Source organism: Rhinatrema bivittatum, chromosome 16, assembly GCF_901001135.1.
Source record: "Rhinatrema bivittatum chromosome 16, aRhiBiv1.1, whole genome shotgun sequence".
Taxonomy (NCBI): domain Eukaryota; kingdom Metazoa; phylum Chordata; class Amphibia; order Gymnophiona; family Rhinatrematidae; genus Rhinatrema; species Rhinatrema bivittatum.
The window spans coordinates 2,750,255-2,776,623 of NC_042630.1; the positions used below are offsets into that span (position 1 = coordinate 2,750,255).

A 26,369-nucleotide genomic window follows, 5' to 3' on the forward strand; every position below is an offset into this window, starting at 1 on the left:
TACGAGCACTTATGGGCACTTTTTAAGGTTTCCCAGTAAGGGATTATTCCCAGTTAATAGAACCCTGGCCATTGCCACACAGGTCCCATGAGCCCCGCAGCACCCCCAGCCCCAGCCGACCGCAGGCGCAGATCCAGGAATGGAACCTGACAGCGCCCAGCTGTACCCGGAGCTGAGGGCTTACACTCTCAGTAATGCCCCTAAATTGCCAAGGTACACACAAATCCAGCCAGCAATTCAGCCTGAAGGGATTGCTATGTGGTAAGAAGCACTAAAGCTCCCGGAAAACTGACTTGGACAGATTAACTCTCTTATTTACCAAAGCACTGAAGCCCTTGAGGATTTATCAAAAAATCTGTTGGCTTGCTTTGGTTTTGAGAAAAGTGGGGAGCACGGAAGCTGTGGATGATTTAAACTGCAGAAAAGGTGTCTAGCAATACTGGCAATGCAACTAAGAGACGTGCCAATATGCAAAACTAAATCTCCATATGTCAAGGTGGACCTGCTGCCTTCCAAAGGGAATAGAGCAGGTGCCTATCTCAGGTCCCCTTAGTAAACTGAAAGAGCTCCTGCTGTGATTTCAAGATTAAGTTACTGTCATTTCAAACAGAGACTGCTCCCACAGGTGCTGATCAGTTTATATCTTCAGAAAACCTGGCACTTATCTTGACCTCTGCTCTCCATCTCAAACTGGAAATGCTCCCGCTGTGATTGCAGATTAGCATCGTGTGGGTATTAAGAAGGGCATTAGCAGTAAATGTGAGAAGCTGAAATCAGAATCAGCATACCCTGGCTTACCAGGGAGGTATTTGGAGACATTACAAAGCGCAGCAGTACAGCACAGTTACTGAAAGAAAAGATCAGCAAGAATACTACAGGAGTGAAACTGGTATTGAAAAGTGCTTTAATAGCACAGAATGAGGTACAAGGTATCAGACAATTTGCAATCCCTGCACACTTCTATAGTTTTAGAATCCTAGACTGGCCCCAGAAAGGTCTCCAACAGTTGGATATAAGGTCTCGAACAGTTGCAAACCCCCCCAACGAAATCCACTCGCCTATCATCCACCAAAGAACGAGCTTTTTCTACAGCTGGCCCAGCCATCTGGAACAAGATGCCCACAGACCTGAGACTAGAACCATGCCCTCTAACCTTCCGAAAAAAACTCAAGACACGACTCTTCCTCCAAGCCTTCCCCTAACTGGCATATCCAACAATTTTCTCCACCAGACCGGACACTGACTCCTAACTAAACGCCCCTCCAAGTGTAGGCATTATATTTATGCCTCCCTTCTTTATATTATTGCATTATCTAATTTATTCAGTTATGCTGTCCTATATCTCCAGCTATCCTAGCCCTCCAAGTTAATACCTCCTTGTTATATGTATCTTTCGCCTCTTGTTATATGGTTGATTAAGTTTTTACCCCTTGTTACATGTAAACCGATCTGATATGAATTTTTTTCATGAAGGTCGGTATATAAAAATGTTAAATAAATAAATAAATAAATTAATTAATTAATTAAAATAAAATAAATAAGAATAAGAAAAGTCTCCCATGCCCATCAAGGAATGTATGAGAACTGGTGTTTTCTGAGATTGAACATCCCAAAAGCTGAAGGTGGTATGGGCCTTATATTAAAAGGTTGCACATATATACCCAGGGTCCCCAGCCTCCCATGATTTCACAACCATGGGAAGGCCTGCAAAATTCAGCCAGTTGCTTTCAACAGTGGACAGATAGATTCGCCAAAGATGGTGCCAGCGTGCAGCCCATTGCTGTACCTTTAGTTTGTAAATACATTTGTTTTTGAAAAAAGGAAAACATTTTTCTTTTAATCCTATACCTGCCAGCTTCAAAATAAAGGAGGTGGGGGACATATGCGGTCGACTGCATTGTTTATAACAGAATCAATACTGCCCGGGTACAGAGAGAGCATCCAACGTGAGCAATAAAATGTTCTGAGCACAGATTTTACAATTGCGTAGCAAAAGTAGAAGCTATCCTAAAAAAGATGAAACCTGCCACACACCCCTCAGACACCATTCCCTCAAAAACCCTTCTCTCTATTACCCCCGCCATCACCAAACCTATTAAGGACCTAATCAACTGCTCCATTACCGCAGGTAGTGTCCCAAACCCACTCAAACTGGCCATAGTTAAGCCCCTCCTGAAGAAATCCACCCTTGACCCCACAGACCCGGCCAATTACCGCCCGATTTCCAATCTTCCTTTCTTATCCAAAGTCCTAGAGAGGGTTATTAACAAACAACTGACGGACTTTTTAGAAGACCACAATGTCCTCCACACTAAACAGTTCGGTTTTCGTAAAGCCCGAAGCACCGAAACCCTACTACTGGCCATGACAGACACCATACTCAAAGGTATGGATCACGGAAACTCGTACCTCCTCGCCCTACTAGACATCTCAGCTGCCTATGATACAGTCAACCATCAAATACTAATGGCCCGCCTAGCAGAAATAGGCATCGCAGGTACAGCTCTATCATGGCTCTCCTCCTACCTTACAAACAGAGAATACGTAGTAAAAATCGACAAGCACGAATCCTCACGCATACCTATCACGCAAGGTGTACCCCAAGGCTCATCCCTATCCTCCACCCTCTTTAATATTTACCTCCTACCCCTATGCCACCTCCTCTCTGACCTAGGCCTGAATTTCTTCCTATATGCAGATGATGTGCAGATTCTCATACCGTTTCAAGAATCCATAAGCGAATCCTTGCAACGATGGGAATCCTGCCTCACCACCATAAGCGCCTTGTTATCTGAACTCCATCTAGCTTTAAACACTTCTAAAACAGAATTACTTATCATCTCCAACCAACCTGAACGTTTCACTCTCCCCATGCAACAGAACACTCCTCAAAATACTACCACAACCCTATCACAGACCCAGTCTGTAAGAGACCTGGGCGTTTTCATAGATCAGCACCTAAGTTTTAAACCCCACATCAAAACTCTACTTAAGGGGGGTTTCTATAAACTTAACATCCTAAAAAAACTCAAACCCCTCCTCCACACCAATGATTTCCGCACAGTCATACAGACCACCATGCTCACAAAATTAGACTATTGCAACTCCCTGCTACTAGGACTCCCCGCCACCACCATCAAACCCCTTCAGATTCTACAAAACTCCATGGCCAGAATCATAACCGGTACGCGCAAAAGAGACCACATCACCCCCATACTAAAGGACCTACATTGGTTGCCCATCTCCTTCCGCTCACAATACAAAACCCTCACCATCCTTCACAACACCCTACATAAACACAACCACACCTGGCTCGATGAAATGCCTCATTACCGCTCCTCCAACCGCCCCACAAGAACAACCCATACAGGTACTCTCCACATCCCATCCCTCAAAACAGCACACTCAACTCATACCAGAGGGAGAGCCTTCTCTGTCGCCGGCCCCACCCTCTGGAACTCCCCTCCCCACCCTCCTACGCCAAGAGACATCCTTTCACAAATTTAAGAAAGGAGTCAAGACATGGCTTTTCCGACAGGCCTACCCCGACACAAATCAAATTTAACATCCCCTTTAGCCCCCTTGCTCTACCTTATACCCCTTGCTCCCCCCCTTTCCCAGGTCCTTCCTCTGAAGAAAACCTTTTACCCCATTGAATACCACCTACTTCAACTCTCCATAATCCTACCTAGTTAAGCGAGTCCATGTATATTAGCCATCTGTACATGGTATCCCTCTTTTCTGCCTTTCTCTCCCCTCACTTCTTCAAACAAGCCTTTTCTCCCCCTCCTTTCCTTTTCCCACTTTCTCTCCCCGTTTTCCTCAATCTATACCTTTCTTTTCCCTTACTTATCCCCCCTTTCCCACCCTTCCTACCTTCTACCCCTTACCCTCTCCCCCCCCTCGCCCTACCCCCCGGCCTACCCTTCTTACAAACCTACACTCCTCGTTTTCCTTTAACATTATTTATTTTGTTGTATTTTGCTTTTGGTTTTTTCTGTTTGTTGCTTCTCGTTTTAGTAACATCCTATTGTTTCAATGTCATACTGTTATATTGTTATATTGTTATACTGTATTTCCCAATTGAGTTCTATGTAAACCGGCATGATGTGTTTCACGAATGTCGGTAAATAAAAGTTAATAAATAAATAAATAAATAAATAAATCTCAACGAGAAATGGTTTAAGAAAGGGAAGTGAGGGGATAATGGGGGGCTGGGGAGAAAGAGACTGAGCGGGGGAGGTGGGAAGCAAAGTAATGGGGGGTCATGAGGGAGGGGAAGTGAACCAGAGAGTATGAGGGGCTCAGGGGAGGGCGGGAGATGTGTGAATGAGGGGATGAGGGATGGAAAAGTGAAAGAGAAGAGGATAATGGGATGGGGGGGGGAGGGAGGAGAAGGTGAATGAGGGGCTCAGCATGGATGCAGCTGGAGTGAGGATGGGAGTGAAAGGATCGGAGACCTGGATAAGGGGAGAGGGGGATGGAAATGTGATTTTTCCTCTTCTTCCACCCCCATCCTCAGTTCTCCTCCTCTTCTTCAATCTTTCTTCTCTTCCATCCTCCTCCCTCTCCTCCCTCTGTGCCTCTGTCCTCCTCCATCTCTTATCCTTCTGCCTGAGATTCCTTCCTCATTTCTCTCCTCATTCCCAGATCCCTTCTCTTCCATCCTCCTCCTCCTCCTCTCCTCCCTCTCTTATCCTTCTGCCTGAGATTCCTTCTTCATTTCTCTCCTCATTCCCAGATCCCTTCTCTTCCATCCTCCTCCTCCTCTCCTCCCTCTGTCCTCCTCCCTCTCTTATCCTTCTGCCTGAGATTCCTTCTTCATTTCTCTCCTCATTCCCAGATCCCTTCTCTTCCATCCTCCTCCTCTCCTCCCTCTCTTATCCTTCTGCCTGAGATTCCTTCTTCATTTCTCTCCTCATTCCCAGATCCCTTCTCTTCCGTCCTCCTCCTCCTCTCCTCCCTCTCTTATCCTTCTGCCAGAGATTCCTTCTTCATTTCTCTCCTCATCTACAGATCCCTTCTTTTCCTTCTCCCCAGCTCCAATTACTGAGATCCATTTTTCTCTAATTAAAAAAACAAATACATTGAACTGGATATAGAAATGTCAGAAAATCTCTCTCTCTTTTTTTATTTTTTTTTTGTGATTATTTAAGTCACAAACATGTGCCACATTACTGCTGCAGAAGTATGGAAACCAGGGACGCCTGCCGAACCGCATCAACAGGTCCAAATGGTCCAAAAGCGAAAGCAAACTCGGTCTCCATCCTTGAACCTGGACAAGCGTCGCAAGGAGTGGAAGGAATGAGTGTGAATCTGCCTGCACCCGTGGGGAAAGAGGCAACGGGAACTGCCAAAGGGCAATGGCAGAAGCCTGAATCCCGATGAAACCCTGACCCAGGAATGGCTCGGACAGGAGCTGAGATTGATAACTGCAGCCCGGGACAATGAAAAGTCTCTCACAGATCTCCTGGCTGGATGATGTGAGGGCCCAGCTCATCCACCGGAAAACCCTGTGGAGGGAGCCTTCCCATTGCTCCCCCTGAACAGCTCAGCGCTGGAAAACCACAAGAACAGCATTGCTAACAGGAGTGTCCGCTCCCAGCGTTTACTCTCTACAACGTATGGAGACAGAGAAGGGACGCAAGCAGGAAAAGAAGCAATCAGAGGCCAAGAAAATGCAGCAGAAAGAAACAGGCCAGCTAACCTTTCTGGCTTCTGTGCCTGGGAAGCGTTAGAGGGGGTGCAGGCATACAGGTCTGATTAATGGCTTTAAGCGTCCCAATTATAGTGGGTGGCACTGGTCTGATGAAGAAACCCTGAGATCGTGCCTGCACATGTTGCAGGCTGCCAGCATGGAGGCGAGAGCCAGCAGGAAGCTTCACAGAGTGAAACGGCAGCCAACATGCACTGCTTTCTGAGTGAGGCTCATGCCTGTCGTGGGGTGCACAAAACAAATCCATTTGTAGACGTTGCCCCAAGAATTTATCAAGTTCACGGAAAGGGTCTCATTCCCTGTCAGTGCTTTCACGACACTTTACTCCCGGGATGCATCAGCCCTTCCCCTTTTCCCCTGTCAGAGCAGTGTTTCCATGAAAGAAGACTTAACATGTACCTGCAGGACAGGTGTATGGGTTGGGAGGAGAGATGACGACACACCCACCAGTTACCTCTCTTATGCCTAAGATTTAGAATTCTAAACTCAAAGAAAGCTAGGCTAGGAGGGAGGTCATCTAGAGTCAGAGAAAGACGGGACTGGAAGGGACCTCAGGAGGTCATCTAGAGTCAGAGAAAGACGGTACTGGAAGGGACCTTGGGAGGTCATCTAGAGTCAGAGAAAGATGGGACTGGAAGGGACCTCGGGAGGTCATCTAGAGTCAGAGAAAGATGGGGCTGGAAGGGACCTCGGGAGGTCGTCTAGAGTCAGAGAAAGACGGGACTGGAAGGGACCTCGGGAGGTCATCTAGAGTCAGAGAAAGACGGGACTGGAAGGGACCTCGGGAGGTCATCTAGAGTCAGAGAAAGACGGGACTGGAAGGGACCTCGGGAGGTCATCTAGAGTCAGAGAAAGACGGGACTGGAAGGGACCTCGGGAGGTCATCTAGAGTCAGAGAAAGACGGGACTGGAAGGGACCTCGGGAGGTCATCTAGAGTCAGAGAAAGATGGGAGTGGAAGTGACATGGGGAGGTCATCTAGAGTCAGAGAAAGATGGGGCTGGGAGGGACCTGGGGAGGTCAGCTAGAGTCAGAGAAAGATGGGGCTGGGAGGGACCTGGGGAGGTCATCTAGAGTCAGAGAGAGATGGGGCTGGAAGGGACTGCGGGAGGCCATCTAGAGTCAGGGGCGAAACTCTGGCCTGAGTCAGGCACATATAAAAACCATTGGTCTCCATTTTTAATAAAGTTGTACTTGGACATTTCTTTGGCGTCTAACCTTCATATTTGCCCCAGGGACCTCTGGAAGTCATCTAGAGTCAGAGAAAGATAGGGTTGGGAGGGATCTTGGGAGGTCATCTAGAGTCAGAGAAAGATGAGGCTGGAAGGGACCTCGGAGGCCATCTAGAGTCAGAGAAAGATGGGGCTGGAAGGGACATCGGGAGGTCATCTAGAGTCAGAGAAAGATGGGAGTGGAAGTGACATGGGGAGGTCATCTAGAGTCAGAGAAAGATGGGAGTGGAAGTGACATGGGGAGGTCATCTAGAGTCAGAGAAAGATGGGAGTGGAAGTGACATGGGGAGGTCATCTAGAGTCAGAGAAAGATGGGAGTGGAAGTGACATGGGGAGGTCATCTAGAGTCAGAGAAAGATGGGGCTGGGAGGGACATTGGGAGCTCATCTAGAGCAGGGGCTGAAAATACCAGAGGAGTCTTCAGCAAAATGCAGAGAGCGCAGGGATGAAAATACCAGGGGAGACTCCAGCAAAATGCAGAGAGCGCAGGGGATGAAAATACCAGGGGAGGCTCCAGCAAAATGCAGAGAGCGCAGGGCTGAAAATACCAGGGGAGACGCCAGCAAAATGCAGAGAGCGCAGGGGCTAAAAATACCAGGGGAGACTCCAGCAAAGTGCAGAGAATGCAGGGGCTGAAAATACCAAGGGAGACTCCAGCAAAATGCAGAGAGCGCAGGGGCTGAAAATACCAGAGGAGACTCCAGCAAAATGCAGAGAGCGCAGGGGCTGAGAATACCAGGAGAGACTCCAGCAAAATGCAGAGAGCGCAGGGGATGAAAATACCAGGGGAGAGTTAGTAAAGTGCCAGTAAATGGCACTGAAATTGTTTTCCTCTCTCTTGATGAGACCTCTTGCAGTCTCACCCCCAGGGTGAGACTGCAAGAGGTGAGACTGCCACTCCGTGCAGGGGTAACCTGCACGGAGCGGCAGTTACTGCCTTACAGAAGGCATGGGGTAACCTGCACGGAGCGGCAGTTACTACCCTTAACAGAAACATGGGGGTAACCTGCACGGAGCGGCAGTTACTACCCTTAACAGAAACATGGGGGTAACCTGCACGGAGCGGCAGTTACTACCCTTAACAGAAACATGGGGGTAACCTGCACGGAGCGGCAGTTACTACCCTTAACAGAAACATGGGGGTAACCTGCACGGAGCGGCAGTTACTACCCTTAACAGTAACATGGGGGTAACCTGCACGGAGTCTCACCCCCATGGCTTACCATGGCTTTCCCAAGTCTGCCTGGCTAATAACTGCTTATGGACGTTTCCTGCAGGAACTTCTCCAATCCTCTTCTGAACCCCGCTGTGTTGCTTGCCTTGACGCAGTCGTATGGTAACAGATTGGGTGGTGAGTGAAAAAGACACCGGTTTCCAGTTTCATGGAGTGTCCCTCATCCTTGTGCTGACTGAAAGGGTAAATAACCGTCCCCTATTCTCCTGTTCCACGCCACTCAGGTTTTAATTACAAATTTCAGTCATATTCCTTGTTAGTCGACTCTTCTCCAAGCTGAAGTGCCCTAATCTGTTCAGCTTTTCTGCATAAAGGAGCTTTACTATCCACTTTCCCGTGTCTGGCCTCCCCTCTCCTTACCTTCTCTAGGTCTCGTGTTTCTCAAGTGATTCCCTTGTCACTGACCCAGAGCTTCCCAGCAGAAAACCCACGCAAGGCGAGGAGGACTCTGGTCTTCCTGATGGCAGGAAGCGTTGCAGGGGCTCTCAGCGCGGGTGCAGAGGGGGTTGAGAGGATGCTCTGCTAGCGTGGAAGAGTTCCTGTTAGAGAAACAGTGACAGAGGGAGAGCGAGCAAGATTCATAGGCTTCAATTTAATTTTCATCTGCCACATATCGTTCAAATGGCTAATAGAAAACACCGGACAAGGTAGAATTATACATAGAGCGTCAAACCCCCAAAGCAAGGTATAAACTGACAGACTGTATCCCAGACAAATAAACTGTAAGCAGACATCTCAATACAGACAGGCAGTACTAGAGACCAATTCATGTCAAGCTTTCAGCTGAGAACGAAATGTTAAATAGTGCTCCATCCTGAAGAAAGCTCTCCTGCTGCATCCCACTATCTTAAGCCTCAGATGCCCAGCAAGGAACCCACTCCTCACGTAACCAGGACAGTGTTCACATTTTAAAATGACAACGGTAAGGAACTGGAAGCCAATAAAAGCTACCCAGCATAGGAGTAATCTTGCTCTGCTATTTACAAAGCTGTCTTGAATTCATCTGTCGTTGTTATTAATCATCACCCAAAACTGGAAGTCCAAAAACGGGGACCCACGTCGTGTCCAAGCAAGACCATGTGGGAAGGTCCCATCACACGCGTTCTCTCTGCCACGTCATGGCCTGCAATGCAGAACAAGCAGAATAATTATCCTCTTCATTGTCTGCTGCTGCTTTCATTTCTAATTAAGGCTCCTGGTCACAAATTCACCAGAGCGGTGCAGTTCCATCAGAGCCAAGGCTGACGTGACCGGCGAGAGCTGAAATGGCATGGCCTCTGACCCTCGCCTTTGCTCCTCTAGTGAGTCCCTGCAGTTCTGTCAGCCGTCCCTGCGGACGCTGCTGCTCTGAGGGGAGAGACAGGGACTTCCTAAGGGGCCTCATTCCCTTCTGATTCAGTGAGGTCATCAGCAGATGCCATCCTCAGTGTAATGCGGACTGATGGTTGTGCAGAGGAAGCCTCCTGGGGATTTCTCCACTTCCAGCCTCCTTGCTGCCTGTTTGGGGCTACCCCACTGATTCATGGAGATTTTATTTTTCAATTAGAACCAGAGCTGGGATTCCAGTGCCCGTGATCTTCAACAGCAACTACACTGGGATCTTCCCCCTATAGTCACAGGTCTATCATCCCACTGTTCCTGCAGACGCCACTGCAGCACCGGTCCTGAGGCCAGGAAACTTGATAGAGGCTCCTTCAGAAGCCCAAGTCATGGGTTCCAGATCCAGCCATCGAGTATCGTCCTCGACAAGGGCCGTGACTCCCATCCAGGGACTATGAATGCTTCCTCAACAGCATCCCCAGCCCATCAACCAGGGGTGCGGGGATCAAACTGGGGCCTGCCACTGTGTTTCCCTGGCTACCCTCATGTCCATCTTCAGCAAGCCTTCTCCTGCAACTCCAAGCCATAGTGAATGACGCATAAGAGTATCTGCTATAGTTCTTATTAATACTGCACTATATATCCAGCCAACAACACAAAACTCAACACCCATCCCCTGATCCCTCCAGTGCTAGAGGTGACAGGCTCTGTATCCCTCCTCCCATCCCCTGATCCCTCCAGTCCTAGAGGTGACAGGCTCTGTATCCCTGCTCCCATCCCCTGATCCCTCCAGTCCTAGAGGTGACAGGCTCTGTATCCCTGCACCCATCCCCTGATCCCTCCAGTGCTAGAAGTGACAGGCTCTGTATCCCTGCACCCATCCCCTGATCTCTCCAGTCCTAGAGGTGACAGGCTCTGTATCCCTGCACCCATCCCCTGATCCCTCCAGTCCTAGAGGTGACAGGCTCTGTATCCCTGCACCCATCCCCTGATCCCTCCAGTGCTAGAGGTGACAGGCTCTGTATCCCTCCTCCCATCCCCTGATCCCTCCAGTCCTAGAGGTGACGGGCTCTGTATCCCTGCACCCATCCCCTGATCCCTCCAGTCCTAGAGGTGACAGGCTCTGTATCCCTGCTCCCATCCCCTGATCCCTCCAGTCCTAGAGGTGACAGGCTCTGTATCCCTGCACCCATCCCCTGATCCCTCCAGTCCTAGAGGTGACAGGCTCTGTATCCCTGCACCCATCCCCTGATCTCTCCAGTCCTAGAGGTGACAGGCTCTGTATCCCTGCTCCCATCCCCTGATCCCTCCAGTCCTAGAGGTGACAGGCTCTGTATCCCTGCACCCATCCCCTGATCCCTCCAGTCCTAGAGGTGACAGGCTCTGTATCCCTGCACCCATCCCCTGATCCCTCCAGTCCTAGAGGCGACAGGCTCTGTATCTCTGCTCCCATCCCCTGATCCCTCCAGTCCTAGAGGTGACAGGCTCTGTATCCCTGCCCCCATCCCCTGCTCCCTCCAGTCCTAGAGGTGACAGGCTCTGTATCCCTGTGTCCAACCCCTGCTCCCTCCAGTCCTAGAGGTGACAGGCTCTGTATCCCTGCACCCATCCCCTGATCCCTCCAGTCCTAGAGGTGACAGGCTCTGTATCCCTGCTCCCATCCCCTGATCCCTCCTGTCCTAGAGGTGACAGGCTCTGTATCCCTGCTCCCATCCCCTGATCCCTCCAGTCCTAGAGGTGACAGGCTCTGTATCCCTATTCTCATCCCCTGAGCCCTCCAGTCCTAGAGGTGACAGGCTCTGTATCCCTGCTCCCTCCAGTCCTAGAAGTGACAGGCTCTGTATCCCTGCACCCATCCCCTGATCCCTCCAGTCCTAGAGGTGACAGGCTCTGTATCCCTGCCCCCATCCCCTGATCCCTCCAGTGCTAGAGGTGACAGGCTCTGTATCCCTCCTCCCATCCCCTGATCCCTCCAGTCCTAGAGGTGACAGGCTCTGTATCCCTGCACCCATCCCCTGATCCCTCCAGTCCTAGAAGTGACAGGCTCTGTATCCCTGCACCCATCCCCTGATCTCTCCAGTCCTAGAGGTGACAGGCTCTGTATCCCTGCACCCATCCCCTGATCCCTCCAGTGCTAGAGGTGACAGGCTCTGTATCCCTCCTCCCATCCCCTGATCCCTCCAGTCCTAGAGGTGACAGGCTCTGTATCCCTGCACCCATCCCCTGATCCCTCCAGTCCTAGAGGTGACAGGCTCTGTATCCCTGCACCCATCCCCTGATCTCTCCAGTCCTAGAGGTGACAGGCTCTGTATCCCTGCTCCCATCCCCTAATCCCTCCAGTCCTAGAGGTGACAGGCTCTGTATCCCTGCTCCCATCCCCTGATCCCTCCAGTCCTAGAGGTGACAGGCTCTGTATCCCTGCTCCCATCCCCTGATCCCTCCAGTCCTAGAGGTGACAGGCTCTGTGTCCATGTTCCCATGTTTAGAGTCACCCAGTCTTCAACTCTATCTTCTTTTCTTTGAACCTTTTTTTCCAAATGTAAATAGCAATCCTCTATAATTAATGTCAGTCACAGCCCTACCCTGCAGTGTTGCTGCACACAGGTCAAAAGTGTATTGCATAACAAATTGCAATGTGCTATACTGAAATATAAATTCACACATTACACAAGCCTGAGAAAGACAAACAGAAGTGGAAAATGATTCAGGACAAGAAAAAAACTGAAGTGCTCTTTGGGAGCTGCAGAGGCAATTTAATAATTGAAAACATTTTAAAAGAATACATTTCAGTGAAAGAAGAAACCCACAGAGAGGTCCCACATCATAAGAACATAAGAAAATGCCATACTGGGTCAGACCAAGGGTCCATCAAGCCCAGCATCCTGTTTCCAACAGAGGCCAATCCAGGCCATAAGAACCTGGCAATTACCCAAACACTAAGTCTATTCCATGTAACCATTGCTAATGGCAGTGGCTATTCTCTAAGTGAACTTAATAGCAGGTAATGGACTTCTCCTCCAAGAACTTATCCAATCCTTTTTTAAACACAGCTATACTAACTGCACTAACCACATCCTCTGGCAACAAATTCCAGAGTTTAATTGTGCGTTGAGTGAAAAAGAACTTTCTCCGATTAGTTTTAAATGTGCCCCATGCTAACTTCATGGAGTGCCCCCTAGTCTTTCTATTATCCGAAAGAGTAAATAACCGATTCACATCTACTCGTTCAAGACCTCTCATGATCTTAAACACCTCTATCATATCCCCCCTCAGCCGTCTCTTCTCCAAGCTGAAAAGTCCTAACCTCTTTAGTCTTTCCTCATAGGGGAGCTGTTCCATCCCCTTTCTCATTTTGGTTGCCCTTCTCTGTACCTTCTCCATCACAATTATATCTTTTTTGAGATGCGGCGACCAGAATTGTACACAGTATTCAAGGTGCGGTCTCAGTGCTGATGCTCAGAGGGGGCTGACGAGGAAAAGCTCTGAGAGCAGGGTGCATGCAGCAAGAGTGAGCGTTTCAGAGCCTAAGAACCCAGAGAGTCGGGTCCCTGTTATCAGGGCTGGCAGCAGGGAAGGGGCTCCTTGCCGCCCGGTTTCTTCATTGCCTGGGGAGTGCTCGCTCCTGGGGCCGGTGCTGGGGCAGTCTGTACTCATTTATCTGCTGCGTACCTATCTATTTATTTATTTATTTATTTAACTCTTTTCTGTGCCGACATTCCTGATCCCGATCATATCAGATCGGTTTGCAGGGAAGAAGGGGGAAATAACATTAACACTGAAGAAGAAGCAAAAGCTACAATAAAAGAAGGTGGTGGGAAGTTGGGAGCTGAAGTAGCCAGAGGCTGAGGTTAAAGGAAGTGAAGTTAAGCAGGGTACGTTGGGAGTGCCTTGAGTCGTATCTGGAGAGTTCTGGCTAAGTGGCTCTTACAAATGAACCGAAAAAGCTACGAAAGGGACGCAGGGTCGGAAAAAGGGGGGGACGGGGAGGGTTGCTGGGATAGAGGAGTGGAGGGCGGGGGTGGGCTGGGTTAGGGGAAGGCTTGAGTTTTTCCCTAAATGTCAGCAGGCAGGGTTCCTGTCCGAGATCGGGGGGGAAGGCGTTCCAGGTGGCAGGTCCCGCTGTCGAGAGCCCGCTCTCAGCTGGATTTGCTTGTGGGGCTGTGCAGGGCTCCTCTGGAAGCTTCTCTGATGGCTCTTGTAGCGGCGAGGACGTGGAGTCTGAGCGGGATCTGAAGGGCGAGAGGGAGCCGGTTGTGAACGGTTTTGTGGATGATGGTGAGGGACTTGTGCAGGACTCTGTAACTCACCTCTGACGTGGGGCTGACTGAGCATTTCGGCAGCTGAATTTACCCTGGAAGAAGGAAGTGGATGTTCCCGCTGGGTCTTTCGTTACTCTGGAACATCCTTGTGTTGCAATATTCCCATTACAGGAGCGATTGTCCTTTTCCGTCTTCTATCAGGAATGTTTCCTGCTGCAGGCAACACAAGTAAAGGTCATCTGGGGCTGCGCCTTGCAGAACATAACTCTCTCCCCTTTTATTTCGTTTTGCAATAGTCCCAAGGAGCCGGGGACACTGCACACAGTGACTTCTCTTCTCTTTCCACAGGCAGCAGGGAAATTCAGCTTCCCCCTTCAGCCTCCACTGACCTAGCCCGAGGAGTCCAAACAAAATTATTTTTCTATCCCAACATTCGATCTGAGATATCACATGGGTTTACTTTCAGGTACTGTAGGGATTTCCCTATCCCCGGAGGGCTCACAATCTAACGGGCCCATTCAGTAAAGCCCGCTCTCCTGTACACGCGATACAGTATGCAAATGAGGCCCGGCGGTAGAAACGGGCAAAAGCTGGCGCTAGGGACACCAGCGCGTCCCTAGTGCCTCCTTTTGGACAGGAGCGGCGGCTGTCAGCAGGTTTGACAGCCGATGCTCAATTTTTCCGGCGTCGGTTCTCAAACCCGCTGACAGCCACGGACTCAGAAACCGGACGCCGGCAAAATTGAGCGTCTGATTTTCAACCCCCGAGCTGCGGGCCTACTTTTAATTTTTTTTTTTACTTTTTTTACTCTTCGGGACCTCCAACTTAATATCGCCATGATATTAAGTCGGAGGATGCACAGAAAAGCAGTTTTTACTGCTTTTCTGTGCACTTCCCCGGCGCCGGCAGAAATTAACGCCAGCCTTTGGGCAGGCGCTAATTTCTGAAAGTAAAATGTGCAGCTTGGCTGCACATTTTGCTTTCTGAATCGCACGGGAATAACTAATAGGGCCATCAATATGCATTTGCATGTTGCGGGCGCTATTAGGTTCGTGGGGGTTGGACGCGCGTTTTCCGCCCGTTACTGAATAAGGAGTAATGCTAGCGCGTGGAAAACGTGCGTCCAATCAAGGGTTAACAGTGCGCTTTGTCGGAGCGTAAGTTTGTACCTGAGGCAATGGAGGGTAAAGTGACTTGCCCAAGGTCACGAGGAGTGACAGCGGGACTGGAAGCCACTGCTCCTCCTGCACTAAGTGACTGCAGTTCTTCACTTGAGCCTCTGCTCGCCAAGCTAATTCAGAATGTGGCTGCAGGAAACGCAGCTTCTTATTAACACATTGACATTAGCAGGCAAAGCTGGAGACATTTCTGTAGCCCACAGAGCTGGGAATAACGCGGGTCCAGAGCTCATCTCTGCTGCAGTCTTCAACATTTGCCCAAGAGACAAACTCTGCCACTTTCTGAGGTAAAACCTCAAGAGACTGTAAATGAACTGTTTTCCATTGCCGTCTCTGGGTCTGTGGATTCACTCCTAGAGACGTTCTCCTATCAAAAGATTTTCTTCATTTTAGAAAAATAACATCTGGCTTTGTCCCACTGCTGTTAAGGAAGGAGGGTCCTACAAGTAAAGCAGTGGTTCAACTCCAAACCTCACAAATAATTTTTTGTGCTTCCAAGAAAGGCATGGGGTAACCTGCACGGAGCGGCAGTTACTACCCTTAACAGAAACATGGGGGTAACCTGCACGGAGCGGCAGTTACTACCCTTAACAGAAACATGGGGGTAACCTGCACGGAGCGGCAGTTACTACCCTTAACAGAAACATGGGGGTAACCTGCACGGAGCGGCAGTTACTACCCTTAACAGAAACATGGGGGTAACCTGCACGGAGAGGCAATTACTGCCCTTAACAGAAACATGGGGGTAACCTGCACGGAGCAGCAGTTACTACCCTTAACAGAAACATGGGGGGTAACCTGCACGGAGAGGCAGTTACTACCCTTAACAGAAACATGGGGGTAAGCTGCACGGAGCGGCAGTTACTATCCTTAACAGAAACATGGGGGTAACCTGCACGGAGCGGCAGTTACTACCCTTAACAGAAACATGGGGGTAAGCTGCATGGAGCGGCAGTTACTACCCTTAACAGAAACATGGGGATAACCTGCACGGAGCGGCAGTTACTACCCTTAACAGAAACATGGGGGTAAGCTGCATGGAGCGGCAGTTACTACCCTTAACAGAAACATGGAGGTAACCTGCACGGAGCGGCAGTTACTACCCTTAACAGAAACATGGGGGTAACCTGCACGGAGCAGCTGTTACTACCCTTAACAGAAACATGGGGATAACCTGCACGGAGCAGCTGTTACTACCCTTAACAGAAACATGGGGATAACCTGCACGGAGCAGCAGTCACTACCCTTAACAGAAACATGGGGGTAACCTGCACGGAGCGGCAGTTACTATCCTTAACAGAAACATGGGGGTAACCTGCACGGAGCAGCAGTTACTACCCTTAATAGAAACATGGGGGTAACCTGCACGGAGCGGCAGTTATTACCCTTAACAGAAGGCATGAGGGTAACCTGCACGGAGCGGCAGTTACTACCCTTAACAGAAACATGGGGGTAACCTGCACGGAGCAGCTGTTACTTCCCTTAACAGAAACATGGGGGTAACCTGCACGGAGCAGCTGTTACTACCCTTAACAGAAACATGGGGATAACCTGCACGGAGCAGCAGTCACTACCCTTAACAGAAACATGGGGGTAACCTGCACGGAGCGGCAGTTACTATCCTTAACAGAAACATGGGGGTAACCTGCACGGAGCAGCAGTTACTACCCTTAATAGAAACATGGGGGTAACCTGCACGGAGCGGCAGTTATTACCCTTAACAGAAGGCATGAGGGTAACCTGCACGGAGCGGCAGTTACTACCCTTATCAGAAACATGGGGGTGACCTGCACAGAGCGGCAGTTTCTACCCTTAGCAGAAGGCAGGGGGGCGGGGGGGTAACCTGCACAGAGCGGCAGTTACTACCCTTAACATAAGGCTTTGGGGTAAACTGCACGGAGCGGCAGTTACTACCCTTAACAGAAAGCATGGGGGTAACCTGCACAGAGCGGCAGTTACTATCCTTAACAGAAAGCATGGGGGTTACCTGCACGGAGCGGCAGTTATTACCCTTAACAGAAAGCATGGGGGTAACCTGCACGGAGCGGCAGTTACTACCCTTATCAGAAACATGGGGGTGACCTGCACAGAGGGGCAGTTTCTACCCTTAGCAGAAGGCAGGAGGGCGGGGGGGGGGGGTGTAACCTGCACAGAGCGGCAGTTACTACCCTTAACATAAGGCTTTGGGGTGACCTGCACAGAGCAGCAGTTTCTACCCTTAGCAGAAGGCATGGGGGTAACCTGCACAGAGCGGCAGTTTCTACCCTTAGCAGAAGGCAGGGGGGCGGGGGGGGGGGGGGGTGTAACCTGCACAGAGCGGCAGTTACTACCCTTAACATAAGGCTTTGGGGTGACCTGCACAGAGCAGCAGTTTCTACCCTTAGCAGAAGGCATGGGGGTAACCTGCACAGAGCGGCAGTTTCTACCCTTAGCAGAAGGCACGGGGGGCGGGGGGTAACTTGCACAGAGCGGCAGTTACCACCCTTCACATCTTGCTTGGCAGATGGGATGGACCATTTCAGTCTTTTCCTGCCGACAGGTCCTGTGTACCTTTTATGCCAGGTCACTTTATGATAGATCTATTATTCCTATGATGATTATCTTTGCTCTGAATGTTTTTATGATTGATATACTTATATACATTAAAACTTTATGTAGATTTGAATTATTTCTTCAATAATTAGCATTGCTTTTACTATCTGTGATAGATGCTATAGATTGTATTTTGCTTTAGTCTTTTATGATTTGACCATTTATTTGATGCGATTATCATCTTTTTTTTTCCTTGGTTTTCTTTAATTCCTGATGTTTTATATTATTTTATTGTTTTTGAAAGAATTTTGTAAGCAGTACTGGAAAGGCGCTTTAAAAATCCAAATTAATTAACTAAGTTCTGCCCATGCGCCACATCTGCTTTGCATCCCCCTGGCCCTCGCTGAGCGCCACGCGCCTCATCGTTCTCCTTGGCTCTTTCTCACGCACCCCAGGAAGACCTGAAAACTGAGTTTCTGCTGAAGGAACCTAATAATGCACCCATGTAGGCAGCGTTAGAAACCTGCGCCATTCCATGCCCACCTCAGGAAGCGGGGAGACCGCGTCACCCCTGGAACAGCTCACTCTGGACTTGTCACGGGTGCTCACCTCAGGAAGCGGGGAGACCGCGTCACCCCGGAACAGCTCACTCTGGACTTGTCACGGGTGCCCACCTCAGGAAGCGGGGAGACCGCGTCACCCCCGGAACAGCTCACTCTGGACTTGTCACGGGTGCCCGGCTCAGGAAGCGGGGAGACCACGTCACCCCGGAACAGCTCACTCTGGACTTGTCACGGGTGCTCACCTCAGGAAGCGGGGAGACCGCGTCACCCCCGGAACAGCTCACTCTGGACTTGTCACGGGTGCTCACCTCAGGAAGCGGGGAGACCGCGTCACCCCCGGAACAGCTCACTCTGGACTTGTCACGGGTGCTCACCTCAGGAAGCGGGGAGACCGCGTCACCCCGGAACAGCTCACTCTGGACTTGTCACGGGTGCCCACCTCAGGAAGCGGGGAGACCACATCACCCCTGGAACAGCTCACTCTGGACTTGTCACGGGTGCCCACCTCAGGAAGCGGGGAGACCGCGTCACCCTGGAACAGCTCACTCTGGACTTGTCACGGGTGCCCACCTCAGGAAGCGGGGAGACCGCGTCACCCCTGGAACAGCTCACTCTGGACTTGTCACGGGTGCCCACCTCAGGAAGCGGGGGAGACCACGTCACCCTGGAACAGCTCACTCTGGACTTGTCACGGGTGCCCACCTCAGGAAGCGGGGAGACCGCGTCACCCCTGGAACAGCTCACTCTGGACTTGTCACGGGTGCCCACCTCAGGAAGCGGGGAGACCGCGTCACCCCTGGAACAGGTCACTCTGGACTTGTCACGGGTGCTCACCTCAGGAAGCGGGGAGACCACATCACCCCTGGAACAGCTCACTCTGGACTTGTCACGGGTGCTCACCTCAGGAAGCGGGGAGACCGCGTCACCCCCGGAACAGCTCACTCTGGACTTGTCACGGGTGCTCACCTCAGGAAGCGGGGAGACCGCGTCACCCCCGGAACAGCTCACTCTGGACTTGTCACGGGTGCCCACCTCAGGAAGCGGGGAGACCGCGTCACCCCCGGAACAGCTCACTCTGGACTTGTCACGGGTGCCCGGCTCAGGAAGCGGGGAGACCGCGTCACCCCTGGAACAGCTCACTCTGGACTTGTCACGGGTGCTCACCTCAGGAAGCGGGGAGACCGCGTCACCCCTGGAACAGCTCACTCTGGACTTGTCACGGGTGCTCACCTCAGGAAGCGGGGAGACCGCGTCACCCCTGGAACAGCTCACTCTGGACTTGTCACGGGTGCTCACCTCAGGAAGCGGGGAGACCACATCACCCCTGGAACAGGTCACTCTGGACTTGTCACGGGTGCTCACCTCAGGAAGCGGGGAGACCGCGTCACCCCGGAACAGCTCACTCTGGACTTGTCACGGGTGCTCACCTCAGGAAGCGGGGAGACCGCGTCACCCCCGGAACAGCTCACTCTGGACTTGTCACGGGTGCTCACCTCAGGAAGCGGGGAGACCGCGTCACCCCTGGAACAGCTCACTCTGGACTTGTCACGGGTGCCCACCTCAGGAAGTGGGGAGACCGCGTCACCCCTGGAACAGCTCACTCTGGACTTGTCACGGGTGCTCACCTCAGGAAGCGGGGAGACCGCGTCATCCCTGGAACAGCTCACTCTGGACTTGTCACGGGTGCTCACCTCAGGAAGCGGGGAGACCGCGTCACCCCTGGAACAGCTCACTCTGGACTTGTCACGGGTGCTCACCTCAGGAAGCGGGGAGACCGCGTCACCCTGGAACAGCTCACTCTGGACTTGTCATGGGTGCTCACCTCAGGAAGCGGGGAGACCGCGTCACCCCCGGAACAGCTCACTCTGGACTTGTCACGGGTGCTCACCTCAGGAAGCGGGGAGACCGCGTCACCCCTGGAACAGCTCACTCTGGACTTGTCACGGGTGCCCACCTCAGGAAGCGGGGAGACCGCGTCACCCCCGGAACAGCTCACTCTGGACTTGTCACGGGTGCTCACCTCAGGAAGCGGGGAGACCACATCACCCCTGGAACAGGTCATGGGTGAGAGCGCCACCCAGGAACGTTTTCCACCTCTCCAGTGTTTCACCACTTGGGGCTTATCGTAGCAAAGAGGTGGTGAGGTTTTTGGGGGAAATTTGCCATGCATTCCCTCCGAACACTTTTGTGGTGAATACTGCAAGGTCGGGGTAAACATTTGCAAGAAGCAAATGTTTTCCCCTGGGGAAGATGCAGAGTAGAGCGTCTCCCTTTCTATTCCCTGAATGAGTCAGATTTAACCCATTCATGACTCCTGGCTGCATCAGTTCTCCTTCCTCTACCTGTGTCGTTGCTTTCAGTCTCCCTCCTCCTCTACAAAATGATCCCACAGCCACACAGTGGGACCGAAGCAATAAGGCCCGGGGTGAAATGGGCGCCCATAGCAAAAGCAGACACCTCCTCAGGATATAATGCAGGCCATGTGTGCAAAGGAGATGCCCGCCGAAGATACACACTAAAGTAAAACACGCAGGAAACCGCGGGCAAATCTGCGCGCGCGCGGCCCTATCCTGTAATAAACCGCGCAGAAAGCTGCTTTAATGTGGAGACCCAGGGGGGATTCTCGGGGTGAAAGCCGTCCCCCTTCATAAACAGTGAAGACGTTAGAGCAATGTCTAACCCCTTCATGTTCTGCCTCTGACTGCTTGGCAGCTGTGCCAGCGGAGATCGGTACCTGCGGGAAATGCAGCGGAGATTTCTTCAGCCGACCATAACATCCAGGAAAAGTGAAGCAAATCCACGATTACCCCAGAGCTGCACAGACAACAGCCACAGTAATGCCAGCAGAGGCGCAAACCGGCCTCCAGTCCTGCCCGGACCTAGGTGCTAAAAAAACAGCCGCACCAACCGATGCATGGCTCCCTGCGAGGCCCGGGAATAGTTAATGGCCTGTTTTGCATGCCATTTGCATGCACTCGCGCAAAACCAGCCGTGGGTTTTTAAATGGGTTTATGTGTGTATTTTCCCCACACTAAACACTTCATTACATACATGCGTAAGACTACTGCAGGAAAGATGCACATGGACCCACATGCAAGAGTGTGCAAAACCCTGCGGCAGCCTTAGTGCAGCTTATTACCTCGGTCCTCAGAGGCAGGGAGCTGGTGCATGCAGGCAGGTGCACCTAGACACACATGCAAGAGTGTGCAAAACCCTGCGGCAGCCTTAGTGCAGCTTATTACCTCGGTCCTCAGAGGCAGGGAGCTGGTGCATGCAGGCAGGTGCACCTAGACACACATGCAAGAGTGTGCAAAACCCTGCGGCAGCCTTAGTGCAGCTTATTACCTCGGTCCTCAGAGGCAGGGAGCTGGTGCATGCAGGCAGGTGCACACTTGGCTCTGAACAGACAAAGAATTTCGTAAGTAAAGGTCAGTTTCTTTCCTCATACATCAGCAGTCCCTTGTTCTCACTGCCTGTTCTTCCTGGTTATTCCTTGCTGCAGCATCATCGGAGGCCATGCCAGCCTAATCTGGGATCTCTCTTTAGCAATCCTCATTAAAGGAGAGGCTGGAAGTTGGCAACTATTTGCGCATTGTTACTGCAGGGTCCCTCCCTCATCAAAAGGTGCGTGCGGGTGGGGTTATAAAGCCGGGTCCCCGGGAGGCAGTGAGACAGAAGGAAGGAAGGCACAGCTCCGGAGCAAGAGCCACCCAAAGAGTGAGAGAGCTGTAAACCCTGCATTTGCTTCTGGTCCAAAATGTGGAGCGGTCTCCTCCTCCTCCTCAATGCCTGCCTGCTCCACTGTGTCCTGGCTGCTGATTCAGAGCCGTAAGTCAACACTTTAGTAGTGGAGGGATTTTATACTTAAATTGTGTAGTGACATTCTGATGACAGGGTACTTACTACAAAGAGCTTAGCTTAGGTTTTAGCATAGAGTGGGCTAAGTGTTTCAATGTAAAAGATCATGCAATGAGAGTTGGTTGCAAAAGTAGGATAACCAACTGTGAGTGACTCCAGGCTGAAGGTCCCACAGTGTGGGATGGTATCAGCAGTGGGATTGGGAGCTGGATCTCCAAGTGTTACAGCTGTGAGTGACTCCAGGCTGAAGGTCCCACAGTGTGGGATGGTATCAGCAGTGGGATTGGGAGCTGGATCTCCAAGTGTTACAGCTGTGAGTGACTCCAGGCTGAAGGTCCCACAGTGTGGGATGGTATCAGTAGTGGGATTGGGAGCTGGATCTCCAAGTGTTACAGCTGTGAGTGACTCCAGGCTGAAGGTCCCACAGTGTGGGATGGTATCAGTAGTGGGATTGGGAGCTGGATCTCCAAGTGTTACAGCTGTGAGTGACTCCATGCTGAAGGTCCCACAGTGTGGGATGGTATCAGCAGTGGGATTGGGAGCTGGATCTCCAAGTGTTACAGCTGTGAGTGACTCCATTCTGAAGGTCCCACAGTGTGGGATGGTATCAGTAGTGGGATTGGGAGCTGGATCTCCAAGTGTTACAGCTGTGAGTGACTCCAGGCTGAAGGTCCCACAGTGTGGGATGGTATCAGTAGTGGGATTGGGAGCTGGATCTCCAAGTGTTACAGCTGTGAGTGACTCCATGCTGAAGGTCCCACAGTGTGGGATGGTATCAGCAGTGGGATTGGGAGCTGGATCTCCAAGTGTTACAGCTGTGAGTGACTCGATGTTGAAGGTCCTACAGTGAGAGATGGTGCCAGCAGTGGGATTGGGAGCTGGATCTCCAAGTGTTACAGCTGTGAGTGACTCCATGCTGAAGGTCCCACAGTGTGGGATGGTATCAGTAGTTGGATTGGGAGCTGGATCTCCAAGTGTTACAGTTGTGAGTGACTCCTTGCTGAAGGTCCCACAGTGTGAGATGGTATTAGTAGTGGGATTGGGAGCTGGATCTCCAAGTGTTACAGCTGTGCGTGACTCCAATTTGAAGGTCCCACCATGTGGGATGGTATCAGTAGTGGATCTAGTAGCATCAGCTTGCAATACTACTCTTTAATTTTGAACAATGGTTACAAAGCACAAATATGTACCTGTGCAGCTCTTGTTATTCCAGTACTGAGACCCTCACACACAGCTCTGCCCATGCACCTCACGCCTGCCCTGCAGCACCCCCTGCTATTCCAGTACTGAGACCCCCCACACACAGCTCTGCCAATGCACCTTACTACTGCCCTGCAGCACCCTCTGCTATTCCAGTACTGAGACCCCACACACACAGCTCTGCCAATGCACCTCACTCCTCCCCTGCAGCACCCCCTGCTATTCCAGTACTGAGACCCTCACACACAGCTCTGCCAGTGCACCTCACTCCTGCCCTGCAGCACCCCCTGCTATTCCAGTACTGAGACCCTCACACACAGCTCTGCCAATGCACCTCACTCCTGCCCTGCAGCACCCCTGCTATTCCAGTACTGAGACCCTCACACACAGCTCTGCCAATGCACCTCACTCCTGCCCTGCAGCACCCCCTGCTATTCCAGTACTGAGACCCTCACACACAGCTCTGTCAATGCACCTCACTCCTGCTCTGCAGCACCCCCTGCTATTCCAGTACTGAGACCCTCATACGCAGCTCTGCCAATGCACCTCCCTCCTACCCTGCAGCACCCCCTGCTATTCCAGTACTGAGACCCTCACACACAGCTCTGCCCATGCACCTCACTCCTGCCCTGCAGCACCTCCTGCTATTCCAGTACTGAGACCCTCACACACAGCTCTGCCAATGCAGCTCACTCCTGCCCTGCAGCACCCCCTGCTATTCCAGTACTGAGACCCTCACACACAGCTCTGCCAATGCACCTCCCTCCTGCCCTGCAGCACCCCCTGCTATTCCAGTACTGAGACCCCCATACACAGCTCTGTCAATGCACCTCACTCCTGCTCTGCAGCACCTCCTGCTATTCCAGTACTGAGACCTTCACACACAGCTCTGCCAATGCACCTCACTCCTGCCCTGCAGCACCCCCTGCTATTCCAGTACTGAGACCCTCACACACAGCTCTGCCAATGCACCTCCCTCCTGCCCTGCAGTACCACCTGCTATTCCAGTAGTGTGAGCCATGCACAGAGCTCTTAATCCTTTCTCCTCTGCAAGGTTTGATGTTAGGCGCTATGTAACTCAGCTAGTGGGAGCTCCCTTACCTCTGGGCTGGGAGGACCTGGCTTGACAGAGTCACCTTTTAATTAATACAAATCATGTCATGTTAATGAACAATTCTGATTTGAAAACTCCCATTTTTCCTCTCCAGAGATGCCAGTCCATTCTGGGTTTGGCAGAGAAACACAATTTAACACCACCCAAAAGCCAATTTTCCCCTTTCCCTTCAAAAAACACAGGAACAAAATGAGCGCTGGACCCCGTACCTCCCCAATATTGGGCCGTTTTACATGACCCAATCGTTTGTATTATGATTGGCAGCTGCATGAACACTGACAGGGACTTCATGCTCTGTGCACGATCTGAAGCATCTGGAAGAGGTGTGAGAGCAAATTCAATTAAATAGTAGCGAACCACCAGCACCCCAACGTTCAAAAGGAGCTCAAATACGGAATCCCAGATTGTAACCCATCCTTCCAATCTGCCTGTGTAGCAAATATAATCCCAATGTTCAGAAAGGGCTCCTGAGGTGATGCAAGTAGCTACAGACCAGAGAGCCTGGTGCCAAGTAACCTGGAGGAAGACAATGAACATGGCTTAGGGAGAAGACTCTGCATGGACGTAGCTTGTGCCATACTAATTTCCTACAACATCTGGACGTGTAAATAATATACACGTCAGCCGCTGCATGCAGTGTATCTGCATCTTCAGAAGGCATTTCACAAAGTCCCTCATGCAGTGGCAAACCTAAAGTATTTGATACTCGGGGCGGAGACATCCTTTGGCACCCACCACCATATAATATAACTAAATATTTCAAAACAATAGACACATCAAATAACACCCAATAAGGATTTTAAAAATCTCCCACTCTCCATATCTGTCAGCATAAGGTTGTCGTATTCTGGGGGCAGGCATGCACACACACAGTATGCTCCCTCTCTCTCTCACTCACACATACACGCTTGGTGAGAGACAGAGGGAGTGTGTGTGTGAGAAAGAGAGATAGAGGAAGTGTGGGTGTGTGAGAGACACACACACATACTTACTGTGTCTCTCTCACAACACACACACGCTTCCTCTCTCACACTCACACACACTAATACACACACTTATACTCACACATACACACTTGGTGAGAGACAGAGGGAGTGTGTGTGTGTGTGTGTGTGTGTGTGTGAGAAAGAGAGATAGAGGAAACGTGTTTGTGAGAGACACACACACATACTTACTGTGTCTCTCTCACAACACACACACGCTTCCGCTCTCTCACACACTAACACAAACAGACACATACACATAAGACAAAAACTGAACTGGGAACCTCAACAAGCCATATTCCGTATGCAGTGCCACAATAGAAAAGCAGAACATCACTATTCCTCAAAACAATACAATCAAGAAATATAAATCAATCAGAATAGTAAAACCATACTAAAAAATATACATATCAAAACAGCTGATGAATAGAATTACCAAACACTAATAAAATATTTCAAAATAACAGACATCACATCTAATACTTAAAATAACAATAAAAAAATCTCTCACTTTCCACACTGGGCACTTTAGATTTCTAGTCATCCTGAGATTGTCGTGGATTGGAGGAGAGCACACAAACTTTAACTCCTCTTACACACATATATACAGGCACACATGTGCAGACCCAGGCACCCTCACAGAAACCCACACAGACACTCATGGGTATCCACACACAGCCTCTCACATACATGGGCACCCTCTCACACATACACACCCTCTCATACACAGGCACTCACTCTCACAGAAACCCACACAGACACTCACAGGTATCCTCACACACAGCCTCTCACATACATGGGCACCCTCTCACACACACACCCTCTCATACACAGGCACTCACTCTCACAGAAACCCACACAGATACTCACGGGTATCCTCACACACAGCCTCTCACATACATGGGCACCCTCTCACACACACACCCTCTCATACACAGGCACTCACTCTCACAGGGCCAGCCTCTCGCTCTCTCACACATGTTTTGGACCTCTTCTTCTGCTGTGGGGCCTCGCTTTTGCTGGCAGTAATGGCACCCCTCCCCCTGTTATTAACTGGGGCTTAGTACGCCACTGCCCTCATGAGAGACTCCTCAGAAAATTCAAAAGTCATGGGATAGGAGGCGATATCTTGCTGTGGATTGGTAACTGGTTAAAGGACAGGAAACAGAGCGTAGAGCTGA

At 50.9% G+C, this 26,369-nt stretch overlaps 2 protein-coding genes across 2 annotated transcripts in view; both read left to right on the forward strand.

Annotated features, from left to right (window-relative positions):
- Window positions 1–176, forward strand: part of LOC115078387 (putative DBH-like monooxygenase protein 2) — a 24,836-nt gene extending 24,660 nt beyond the window's left edge. Inside the window, 1 exon segment of the mRNA XM_029581296.1 lies at window positions 83–176. Coding sequence (XP_029437156.1) covers window positions 83–176 — 94 coding nt within the window.
- Window positions 177–21,690: 21,514 nt separating this feature from the next.
- Window positions 21,691–26,369, forward strand: part of LOC115077207 (alpha-2-macroglobulin-like) — a 69,402-nt gene continuing 64,723 nt past the window's right edge. The window contains exon 1 of the mRNA XM_029579492.1: window positions 21,691–21,861. Coding sequence (XP_029435352.1) covers window positions 21,791–21,861 — 71 coding nt within the window. The 5' untranslated portion in view covers window positions 21,691–21,790. The remainder of the gene's footprint in view (window positions 21,862–26,369) is intronic.